This window comes from Brachyhypopomus gauderio, unplaced genomic scaffold (assembly GCF_052324685.1).
Source record: "Brachyhypopomus gauderio isolate BG-103 unplaced genomic scaffold, BGAUD_0.2 sc84, whole genome shotgun sequence".
Taxonomy (NCBI): Eukaryota; Metazoa; Chordata; class Actinopteri; order Gymnotiformes; family Hypopomidae; genus Brachyhypopomus; species Brachyhypopomus gauderio.
In genome coordinates, this window is record NW_027506905.1 from 658,810 (window position 1) to 671,058 (window position 12,249).

The 12,249-nt window shown below is 43.0% G+C and overlaps 2 protein-coding genes and 1 non-coding gene across 4 annotated transcripts; all 3 read right to left on the reverse strand.

Annotated features, from left to right (window-relative positions):
- Positions 1–649: 649 nt before the first annotated feature.
- Positions 650–720, reverse strand: trnag-gcc (transfer RNA glycine (anticodon GCC)). Its single transcript has one exon. It is a non-coding gene; the product is annotated as a tRNA-Gly (tRNA).
- An 852-nt stretch (positions 721–1,572) lies between these two features.
- pak2b (p21 protein (Cdc42/Rac)-activated kinase 2b) lies at positions 1,573–9,761 on the reverse strand. Of its 2 annotated transcripts, none has more exons than XM_076991622.1 (15): positions 9,422–9,761; positions 8,215–8,527; positions 7,864–7,970; positions 7,399–7,546; positions 7,152–7,183; positions 6,924–7,049; positions 6,497–6,632; positions 5,830–5,893; positions 5,706–5,754; positions 4,026–4,138; positions 3,684–3,801; positions 3,323–3,422; positions 2,918–3,114; positions 2,678–2,815; positions 1,573–2,567 (listed from the first exon to the last, which is right to left on the reverse strand). In XM_076991622.1, exons 2-15 carry the CDS (start codon positions 8,402–8,404, stop codon positions 2,481–2,483), a joined length of 1,605 nt encoding a protein of 534 aa, XP_076847737.1. In that variant the 5' UTR covers positions 8,405–8,527; positions 9,422–9,761; the 3' UTR covers positions 1,573–2,480. The 2 variants fall into 2 exon arrangements, with proteins under 2 accessions (XP_076847737.1, XP_076847738.1); XM_076991623.1 differs by lacking the exon at positions 9,422–9,761 and adding an exon at positions 8,688–9,412.
- Positions 9,762–9,999: 238 nt separating this feature from the next.
- pigx (phosphatidylinositol glycan anchor biosynthesis, class X) lies at positions 10,000–12,231 on the reverse strand. The gene is made up of 6 exons (XM_076991593.1): positions 12,093–12,231; positions 11,808–11,889; positions 11,484–11,616; positions 10,998–11,196; positions 10,795–10,895; positions 10,000–10,600 (listed from the first exon to the last, which is right to left on the reverse strand). The coding sequence occupies exons 1-6, from the start codon at positions 12,154–12,156 to the stop codon at positions 10,463–10,465; spliced, it is 717 nt and encodes a 238-aa protein (XP_076847708.1). The 5' UTR covers positions 12,157–12,231; the 3' UTR covers positions 10,000–10,462.
- Between the last annotated feature and the right edge of the window lie 18 nt (positions 12,232–12,249).

A 12,249-nucleotide genomic window follows, 5' to 3' on the forward strand; every position in this document is an offset into this window, starting at 1 on the left:
CCTTTTTCGTAGCTGGTGCCTATTGGCTACGAGCTCCTCTATGTATCTTTCCCTCCGTCCTTTCTGTCTCTGAGCTCTGGCTCGCCTGGTCCCACACACTCCAAATCTCTCTTTGCACTCCTCATAGCTGATCTTACTCAGCAAGGCCAGTTTCTGCTCGACTGTTCCTTGCAGGGAGTGCTCCTGCACTTCATTCAGGTGATCATCAAGTCTGTGCCACTCATCTTGGTCTTTTGCCCATGGCCACTTGATTTTTGGGTGCCTTTCTGGATGTTTGCACAAGCTTACTGGTGTGGCTCTTGGGGGAACATTAAGAGCATCCTTCTCAGGAGCTGCCTCCATCTCCTCTCTTACATTTGCTGAGATTACCCTCAGCACTGCTGGCACCTGCTGCACTGTGGTTTGTCACCTGGCTTTTGGTCCCTTCCGTCTCACCTGCCAAGGCGGTGTGGTCATGCTGGTTGGGGGTCCTCCGACACTTCATTCTCCCTTGATGGATGCTCAGCCCTTTGAATGAATATAGAGCTAATAGCTAATTTCTTGAAAACTGTCCCAAAACATTCGAGTGAAGGTGCGTGAACGAACTGTGCAAAAGTCTTGCTGTATCATTATTTATTTAAAAAATAAAGCGTTATAAAATATATTGTGATGCATTGGCCGGGAATCGAACCCGGGCCTCCCGCGTGGCAGGCGAGAATTCTACCACTGAACCACCAATGCGTCTCTGGAGGCTAAATTAGCTGTTAGCTAGCTAACGTCGCACGTAGTTACAATTAAAGTTTTCCATTTGCGTATTTCTTCTTTGGAAGAAACACACAAATAAAATCATGTATCTCTTTCATGTTGACTATGTTTACCCTTTCTTCGTCGTGTTACACCAATTAGCAATCCAGCTAACTGGCTACCTCGGTTTTAACAGGAATGTCACAAATATTGACCTAGCCATGCATTTTCATAGGGTTAAATCCATCATAGGTTACATAGTGTAAAGGGAAACGAAAAAGTTACCGAAGTCAGTATTTGCCATTGTACGCCTTATTTTTAATCAGTCTTTTAGATTCCTCACAAAAAGTTATGAGAATAACTCTTTACATAAAAATATATGAGGTAGCCTAATAGCACCGACGCAAATGAATGCTCGTTATGAGTAGGCCTTTCGAAGCTGTCCTAAGGATTACAGAAGTTTGTCTTTTGACAGAAAGTAGCTCCTAGATAGAAAGACACATACATCTCTTCCTGAAGACTGACACATCGAGAAAAAGTGAAATAAACGTTGAATACTTATCCAAATGCACTGCAGAAATACGCTTTTTCATATGGCTACTAAACAAAATAGCCCCCTGATACCACTTTATCAACGGTTTACCACGTATCTGTTAGGGGAAATGCAGCATGTTCATCTACACGTTGGTTTCAGGACATCCATATTTCAGATATAATGTATAATAAACATACATTTTAGAAAAAAAAACTAGAGCTGTAGAAAACGTCCTTTGGATTTCCAGGAAACGCCTTTAGTTGATTTAGCAAGATCCAAAGTGGCGCAAAGCAGAAGAGTTCTCCGTCCCGGCGTCATTACGGATTAACAGTCATATTTATTACAGCTATGTTTCCTCGTAATAAACAATGTTAGTTACTACAAAAAAGTATTCAAATACACAAACACGTAGTCTAAAAGTCCTTGTTGACCAACTGAGCTTAAGTGTTATCCTTCTTTGAAGTACATAACATACACAATTCATCTCGTGAAATATTTACCCTGATGTTAATGGGAGTCTGGCAACACAAAAAAGATGACTATTCATTCCTGAAAATAATAGTTCCTACTTGAAAAAATGAAATCTCAGGGGAAAAAAACGAATTATGAATTACACTGATTTCAGTAAGATGTTCTAGAAATGGTGGCACAACAGATGAAACATTTGAAACTCTTCCAGAAAAAAATGTAACGAATAAAAATGTCTCAAGTGTATTTTAAATACTTGTCCCCCAGGTGACCATGCTTAATGTCACCAAGTCTTGTCCTTCTGATGATAACAAGACCAGAAAGGACACAAAGAAGAGGGTGAAGTTCTCTGCAGCATAATACCATGTAAAAAAAACAAAACAAAACAAAGGACGGCTATGGTGTCATAGAGAAGACTGGACTGGAAAGATATCCACCCACCCCCAACCATGAGCACAAACACTGAGGCATATATGCATAATCAATGCACGCACCCACGCGTGCGCACATGCACACGCACACACACACACACACACACACACACACACACACACACACACACACACACACACACACACACGAGGAGTTCCCTCGCGTTTAAAAGCAAAAGGTGAAATGCTTATAGAAATGTTTTGGCAATACTGGCTGGCAAGGCATGGCAGAAAGATGCGGCACAGACTGAAGTCCGTTCGGTGTGGGCGAGCACACGTGCGCGTGGGCGGGCACACGGCGTCTCCGTGGAGGGCAGGCAGGGTTAGCGGTTGTTCTTCATGGCATCCTTGGCTGCCAGAATGAGGGGCGTGAGGCTGGACAGGGGCTTGGCCAGCTTCAGAAAGGGGTGCTATAGAAACAGACAGGAGACAGGTGTAAATAAGACCATTTAACTCATGCCCCCCCCCCCCCCCCCCCCCCCCAGTCAATGCTGCTGACCCCGCCCCCTTCCTCACATACCTGCAAAAGCTCTTTGCTACTTCCCCTCTTTTCCACATCCATCTCCAGGCAGCGAGCCAGGAAGTCCCGGAAGATGGGGGTCAGCTTTTCAGGACTTTGCAGCTCTGGGGTTCCATTGGTGGCAATGAGGTAAAGAGCCTGAATAAGGGTAAAGACAGAGGGGGAGATAAAAGAAGGTGAGGTGCGTGTGTGTGTGTGTGTTCGTGTGTGTTTTATGACAATTACTGTGTCCTGACGCACCCTCAGTGGATTCTCGTTGAGGTACGGTGGCTCCCCCTCCACCATCTCGATGGCCATGATACCCAGAGACCAGATGTCAACCTTGGGGCCGTAAGCTTTGCGGGTCACAACTTCGGGGGCCATCCAGTAGGGCGTCCCCACCATGGTGCTACGCTTGTTCTGCTCGGGGGTGATCTGAGCGCAGAAACCGAAGTCCGCTACGCAGCGAGGAAGAGGGGAAAAACGAGGAACGAAGAGCTGATCAGTAAAACGGGCAAACAAAATAATGTATCGAGGGCTTAAAAACACAGGTTTTTACATCTGTGGAAAATTATCATCTACAAGGGTCATGAGAGATTATAAGTAAATGAATAAACACTAAAAGTGGTTTTTAAGCGCTGCCCACGAGGTTTATGGTGGACGTACTGAGCTTGACGGACCCATCCATCCCCAGCAGCACGTTGTCACTCTTGATGTCTCGATGGATGACCTGGTTGGCATGAAGGAACTCCAGCGCTTGTAAACACTGTAAAACAATGAGAAGACAAGTAGATGGTATCAGCCCGTTTTCAAACATCTCGGGATTAAAAACTTGCGCTCCAGGTTTAAGGCATTGAGTTATCTTGTTTATAGAGGCATGCTATACAAACACACTTGCCTTGCCTCTATGCGAACCATTTGTAAGCTAGAATATAATCTCATGACCCTACCCACCCCACCATTCCCAGTACTGTGCAGGATTGGAGATGTGAAATGTTGGTTTAAGCCAAGCCACCGCCATACACACCTCTCGGCACACAGCGGCGATCTGAGCCTCGTCCATACACGTCTCCGTCACCACATCGGTCAGCGAGCCACCGGCCAGGTACTCCATCACCACAAAGAGCTCGTCTCCTACCAGGAAACTTCACAGGCCACACGCCATACAGAGTCACACCACAAAGAACTTCAAATGTGCAGCACAAGACCCCCACCATGCTGTAACACTGCATCACTATCAGAAACGTACCGACCCAAGTAGCACCGACAGCTTCACACAAAACATTAGTTGTTACAGGCACACAAACACACACAATTTTTCTATGTAATATGATCGTCTTTGTAACATGCCAAACAGGGGAAAAAATACCTGTCTAAGAAGTTAACAATGTTAGGGTTTTTCAGTTCCTTCATCACAAGGATTTCATTGATGATCAGCTCTTTCTTGGGTTGCTTTTGAAGATTGATCTGCTTGATGGCCACCTGAAGAAACCATGGAAACAAACACACAAACATGTTTGGCTTCAACTGCCTTTACGGGAAAAGAATATATGAACTAGAGCAGTCACAACACTTCATAAACTACAGTCCACTTGACATGTACTTCCCTGTGGAGGTGACTGGGAGGGTTGCCTGAACCTTAAGCCAATGGTGTTAAATGACAGGCTGTTCTCACGTATCCATCCTATTCTTGAACAAGGCCCATAACTGCAGTGTGCTTTGGCATCTTTACTGGTATAAGCGTATGACTACCCCATAACACGTGGCTCAGTAGCCAAAAATCTTACTCATAAATCTTAGTCATACTCGACTCTGACCTATGATTTGATAAATACATAGATAATACTACTAGGATAGCTTTTTTTATCACAGCATGGTGCAGAAAAATTGGTACATGCCTTTGTTAGCTCCAGATTAGACTACTGTAACTCACTACTGTCAGGATGTTCATATAGGAATCTAAATAAACTTCAAATAGTTCAAAATGCCACAGCCAGAGTTCTGACTAGAACTAGAAAATTAGATTACATCAGGCCAGTCCTATCAGCCCTGCATTGGCTCCCAGATAAAAATTCCATATTGATTTTTAAATTCTTCTACTAACTTATAAAGCACTGCACAGGTTTGCTCCCGATTACCTCCAGGAACTTATCTCCTATTATGAACCCCCACATCCACTAAGATCACAGGGGGCTGGCCTCTTATTAGTTCCAACAATTAATAAGGTATCAGCAGAGGAAGAGACTTTTCTTATAACGCCCCAAATCTATGGAATAACCTTCCAGAATGTGTCTGAGACTCTGATAAAGGTACAGATCCAGGGGTTCATGGGCTAACGGTTTTATGGTAAACTGGGGCGCTGGTGCTGTCATCCTGTCACATGTGGTCACTAAAGTTTGTTGATGGTGTAGTGGATGGATGCCAACGTCTCAGGATGCTCCAAAGCCTATCCCGAGATCCACCCTGGGCCAGCAGCCACCTGTCTAACCAGCTCTGATGAAGGATAAACCCACTGCCCTGTCTAACCAGCTCTGATGAAGGATAAACCCACTGCCCTGACTAACCAGCTCTGATGAAGGATAAACCCACTGCCCTGTCTAACCAGCTCTGATGAAGGATAAACCCACTGCCCTGGACCCTCTTAGCACCCCGAATTCTCTCCTGCTATGGCCCTGGACTACTATTACCAACCATCAAGAAGTTTAGGACTGAATAGGAAATACATAGAGAACTCATGTATACAAATACACACAAAGATGAGATTTATTTATCCTTCCCATCTTTTCTTTGTTTTTCTATCTCTCTAATTGTTATGGTGTCTGGTGTTGGCCAGAGGATGATGCCCCCCCCCCTGGTTCCTCTCAAGGTTTCTTCCTCATACTCTTAGGGAGTTTTTCATTGCCACTGTCGCCCTTGGCTTGTTCACTGGGGGTTTGGACTCAGACACTTGTAACATATATATAATTTTTTTTTTTTTCGATTTTGATATTACTCCTTAAAAACACATTCCACATTCATTTCTTGAAATCCATGCAGTACATTTGTTTACCTCCTGTCCAGTAGCGACATCAATGGCTGTGAACACCGTCCCTGAAGCCCTGTGAAAGAGAGGCGTGTTTATACACATTTCACACGCACCTTACAACCACTGAACTCCACAGAACAAAGCTCACCCTTGTCCAATTTTCTCATATCGTGTGTACTTCTTCTTAGGGTCTCCAATACTGACTATGGTTCCTGCACAGGAGGGGACAAAGAGAAACGCTTGAGTTCAGTGACACAGAGAGAGAAGTGAAACAGTTGGACATAGTGTGGACCCAATATCTCACAGTGCTAATGCAGTTGGACATAGTGTGGACCCAATATCTCACAGTGCTAATGCAGTTGGACATAGTGTGGACCCAATATCTCACAGTGCTAATGCAGTTGGACATAGTGTGGACCCAATATCTCACAGTGCTAATGGATCATTTTCTCTTAAATGTCACAAATAGGTGGTGGCAGCAGCAAAAATCATTACATCATATTTCCTTTGATTTATCTGTATAACTGTAATGATGGAAATAGACATGTGATTTTCATTTAACAGTAGTTTGATTAAACGACAGTGAGGTTTTCAAAACCTTTAGACTGAATTGCTTACAACACACACGCATGCACACACACTCCAACTCCAACAATGTGTGTGTGGTATGGAAGATGTCTATCCTAAGATTAAGACGCTCACTATGTGTGATGCATTACTGAAAAGACTGTGTGTGTGTGTGTGTGTGTGTGTGTGTGTGTGTGTGTGTGTGTGTGTGTGTGTGTGTGTGTGTGTGTGTGTGTGTTCAGTCATACTCAATTTATCCATGATCTCCTCATCGGTCATCTTGCCCTTTTTGGGTCTCTGTTTATCTACAGCCTTGGAAGCCACATCTCCATCTGGAGAACACACCGGGGCGGGAATGGGGTCGATGACTGAACGGGTGTTCACCTGCGGAAACAATCATGGGGTTAATACCACAGTGCAAGGTTGAGGGAAAGCCTTTCTCCAAAGCAGAGCAGGGAATCTGCTTGGGGTGTGTCTTCCACAGCTGGCATCAAAGGCTCCAAAATTCAGTCAGCTGGACTTTACCTACTTCACTCGTTCGCCGATCAAGTTTGTTTTAAAAACAGAACAAAACCATTAATAATTTGCATTTCCTTTATGATGTAAGGTGAATTTAACACTTGAATTAACCTCAACTCCAGCTAAAGGTTGTGCGGTAACGCGGGTGTTTCTTACCCCTTTGGTGTGCTCCGGCCGTGGTGCAACAATGGGCGGAGGCGTCTCCTCGTCATCATCTTCATCGTTATCATCGCTGGCATTCTTTGTGCTTGGGGACGGTGGCTCTGTGCTCTTTTTGACAGGCTGGATATTAAAAAGACACGTGTGAAATCGGTATGTAAGCTTTTCTAGGGCACAAAAGCATTGGAGGAACACTTCTGGAAGTTATCCAACTGCAGTACTTACTGAAAGTTCCCCTGAAGGGAATCCATCTTTCTCTGTACAAACACAAAAGACAAACAGACAAAGAAGACAGACATAAAGCAATGACAATAAATAGCACGAGTATTGTACTTGCATTATTAATGCACCATTCAATTCAATGTTCTTTTGGCTATGGTGTTGAAAAATAAAGAAGCACATCCTTCTTCAAGTATCTTCTAGAGTTGCAGGGTCACACATGCATGTGTGTGCACCTCCACCTCCACCACACCTGAGGAGAAGCTGAGGTACTTCTGCCTGCCATTGCCCGTGGAGTCATAGAACTTGAGGACATCGAGCACAGCTTGAGGGTTCTTCTTCTGTTCAGACTTGGTGATGTTAGAAGTCTGTAAAAGTCGTGCCCACTGCTCGGGCATTCCCTGTAAACCAAAGCAAGGGACCGAGGTGTTGACTGATTAAAGGAAAAGACATCAGGCTTAAACAACACATTCTAACATTCTTGAACATAAAACAACCCCTCAATCCCTGTAAATCATGGCAACAGGACATGTGTTTAAATGAGGAACGATCAGAAGCCTAAACAATTGTTTTCTCCAAGATTCTTGAATCAAATCACCAAAAGTAGTATTATTTGTTGATGAGTCAAGTGTTCTGGAGAAGGAGGATGCTAGCGGCTACAGGTTCCACCTCTTTAGGACAGAACAAACACTCGTGAACACAAAGTGTGGCCCCTTACCGTAAACTCCCCAGTAACAGCATCAAAGCCCACGTGAATGGTGTGCTCAAAATCAGAGGGGGGCGAGATCTCCGGTCGCTCCCGGTCTCTGTCTTTCCTCCGTCCACCTGGAGGACAGTTATTACCTCGAACGTCACTAGTCAGCACAGATATAAATAACTCGAAATCATGCTAGAACACTTCCTGAATGATATTGCTATTGCTTGGGGTAAAAAAAGGAACTCTGTAGAAACACTGAATATCTCTAAAAGACAACATACCACAAGTTGTGCACATGTAATGATAAACCTGCAATATGTGTACAGAAAATCAGCTTTCAGTAGAATTATGCACCCTCTCATATCTACACACCTTTCTCTGCTCCTGAGAATATGGAGATTATTTTGTTTCTGGGTTTCCTCTCTTCAGGTACGGAGGGCAGGGGTTTGGTGCTGTGATTGGCCAAGAGCGTGTGGTCTTTCCCACCGCCGCTGAAGATTGTGCTACTCATCCTTACAGGTGGGGCAGGTGGCTTGTCCTCATGGTCGCCATTGTCACACATGGTTCAAGAGAAAGGGGAAGAACAGCGAGGAAAAGGAAAAAAAGGAGGAGAGGGATGGAGGGATGGATCGGTGACAGTGTGTGGAAAATGTGGGAGGAGATATAAGAACTAGTGGAATAAGAACTGGAAAAGAGCAAGTAGAGAGGGAGGTACAGACAAAGATACAGAGACGTGAGAAGTCTGTATGCATGCACACACACACACACACACACACACACACATATAGATATGGGGGGAGGGGGACCTGAAAGCAGATTAACTATGAAGAAGCTAGAGAACTTACTTCCTCTACTGTAAGTACCCTACACACTGTTCCTTTTGTCCTTACCACACCTTGAACAGAGAAATTCGCATTCTTTCATGTTTCCAATCAGCCAGTTTGTAACAACATATCAAGGCATATTTTTTGTATTGTTTGTTTGTTTACAAATACTCGCAGCTGGCTGAACATCTCAGTGGCCCAGCATACTCAAATCCCTTGTTAATTAGTAATTTGTGCTCATAAATGATAGAAAATGCAATCCATGTTTATACATTAAATAGTCCTACAGTAAAAACTGTGTACCGTGCAAAAGTGTCACGTCACATATCGTAATGTCCATAGATGGGAGCAGAACTTATATATAAAGTAATACACCTAAACGTTGAGGCTGAATCTGCTGTAGAAACTCCTCCAACACTGTGATACTGGATCACCTCCTCGATATTGGAAGCTGATATTTTATTTGCCAGTAGTTATAATGTAAATCAGCTCTAGTAGAGGTGCTGCACACTCGTGTTATTCAGCAGTAGGTTTGACTTTAACCCAGCACGCACACTAGAAGTGTAGCGGCGTTACCTGCTCGGTGTTACCTGCTCGAGGACACGTTTGCTCGGTGTAAACGCAGAAACTACAGTATCTCCCCAGCTAACACGCTAGCTCAGCTCGCCCACACTGGGCACTAAATAACAGAGCTAACGTTGGTCCTCGTTACGGGCCGCTAACACGGGTTCAGGTGTGTTCAGGTGTAAACTCACCTTCGCGCCCCGCTCCGCTCCACCGAACCGGGCCAGTGGGCTCGCCAGAACCAGCCTTCGCCCCCCGACACCCCCGACACCCCCGCTACCGCAGCCGGGACACTCCGGGCAGCGACGCGAGCGCTTCAGAGGACCAACGAGGAGCTTATCGGCCGCTTTGTCGAAGTCAAATGCGTTTTCAGGACGAACTTTATACATTAATAATATTGATAAAACTAAGGACGTTTATACATTAATAATATTAATAAAAGTAACGACGTTTAAACATCAATAATAAAAGTAACGGCGCTTGGCTCTTTGTGAGGGGAGGTTCCCCACAGCGACTCACTGTAGCTACGAGCAGCGCTACTACTGCTTCCGGTTTAGTGGAACTCTGGGAAAACGCCCGACAAATTAAAAACAGACTAGACTAAGCTCCACATGTTTAAAAAGCTTATGATTAATATGTATAAATACATATTGTTTAATAATATGAACTGTAATATTTTGTTTTTTGGGATCCCAAGACAGATATTCTAATGATATATTCCTTAAAAAATCAAGTTTTTTTATCCAAAAAGACGACACATTGATATAAATTTAAATTAAAGGGCTGGTCTCTTATGTATACAGTAACCCTCCCAACTTTAATTGACAACCACAACCGATTTTACAACATTTCCATTTGTCACATATTCATCTCAACTCAATCACAACTGCAATGTACATTAGATAAATAAGATGTGTATAAACAACAAAAAATAGATATTCAGACCAATAAATCAAACACAATTACAGAAAATATGTACATTGTACAAGGATGTAGTACATTCTGTTCAATGTGATATGTAGCAAAAACAAAAACAAAAAAACAATGTGACTGAAAAGCCTTAAATAGAACCTCTATTTATGTCTTAGATAACGGTTTGCAATACCAGTCAGTTCCACAATATGTATTTCAAACATGTTATTACAGTACCTTTACAGTATGTATTACAGTACCTTTACAGTATGTATTACAGTACCTTTACAGTATGTATTACAGTATCTTTCTCTGGAGTTTTAAAAGGTGCCATGCTTCCAGATTGTTCTGAAGAGAACAGTACAGCACAACATGGTGACCAGCACCGTGACTGCACACACTGGGGCAGTCAGAGAGAAATCCCCCACTGGAATCTCTAGACTCACAGAGCCGAGTACCTATGAGGGGATAATTAGACAAAATAATTTGAATCAATTCCGAGGAGAAATACACATTTTGTGTTAACACGAATGTCTGTTATTGGTTTTAGATGTTGATTACATGCAAGTCAGCCAGTCCTTTGTCAAGAAAAAAGATGATTTAGACCATAAGCAACTAAAATTCAAACTTTTCCTCATGAGCTCTTTACTACCTGCAGTCCTTCAATCTCTAACCATGAGCACAGACTCTCATTATGGACTGAACAGGGGGCATCAGCCACCTTATGAGGTGGGATGGGGGTTGCTGTTTTACCTGGCACAGAAGAAAGTGAAAGATTAACACATAGGATATGCGTTTTCAATGTTCACTATATTGTTACTTCATAAATTAGCTATTAAAAATGTATACACCCACAGTGTTCTGGCCGAAGGAGCAGCCTTGGTGTGTCGATGGGCACTTGTACCCATCCACCTGACGTTGAGGGTCTGTGGTAGCGGCCATGGACAGGAACAACTGCCTGTAGTGGCCCAGGTGAACTCAGATACACCATCGCAGAGAACTCATTTGAGGCATAGGCCGGGTCCTCGAGACCAACGGGTAAATCAAGAAGCACCTACCACATACATAAATGTCATTTTAATATGCACATAGATTCACTTTATAATCAAACTGTAGATTGAACTACTGTAATTAGTTATAGAATATGCTATGTAACAAAAGGGGCCACATTGAAAAGCTTGGTTTTATTCTACTTGTTTATATACTTAAATGAACGAATCCTATGAATAAAAAATATTAAAATGAAGTACAACGTGCACATAAACACTAGATATGAGATATGACACATGCTATTATGCATATGTGCTAGAGAAAACTGGATTTTTTTAGATTATAGTTAACCTGTAATCCCGTGTGCTCTCCCAAAGACGCAAGCTGATACTGGTCAGTGTAAACACCACTGGACAAACTCTGAACCAGTAGATACTTTACATGACATGGTGCAGGATCGTGACGAACCTCGTACACGAGCTCTCTAAAGGACAGATACGCATTAAACCATGCTACGTTTTAGACTTTCAAGTATGATTCAGATCTAATTGTACATTCGATGATAAATTCAATGGTGAACTGGTCTTTGCAGATTTTTTCTACGCACATGTTCCCCCAGAAGCTACTCATGACTCGATAATAAAGAAGCGATACATGAATGTTGAGGGTTATTACCTGTGGAATCCTTCTTTTTCGATATTTATTGACAAAACCACAGAATCAAGCCACGTGGATGTCAAAGCACAACTAACACCACCTGAAACAAACATGGGGAAATGGCTAATAGTACGCAGGATCTTTCAAATATGCGATTTAAGATAAGGCAACGACAATTAATTTACGCTATCTAGCTCTTCTGATAGCAGCGAACACTAAACTGTACAAAGATGTTTTTAGTTTTACAAATATGTTTTTTTTATTTATATAAGATTAGCTTGATTTTACGTATAACTTACTTACCGTTCTGTGAGGCTGCGTGAGGAATAATACACAATACAGTTAGGGGAAAATACAGAAATATCATGTCAGCTAGCTATTTGTTTCTGTGGTTTATTTCCGTAATACAGCCATTCCCGGCCGATAGGGGGCGCTAAAATATTTCGAGGTGCTGCCTGAC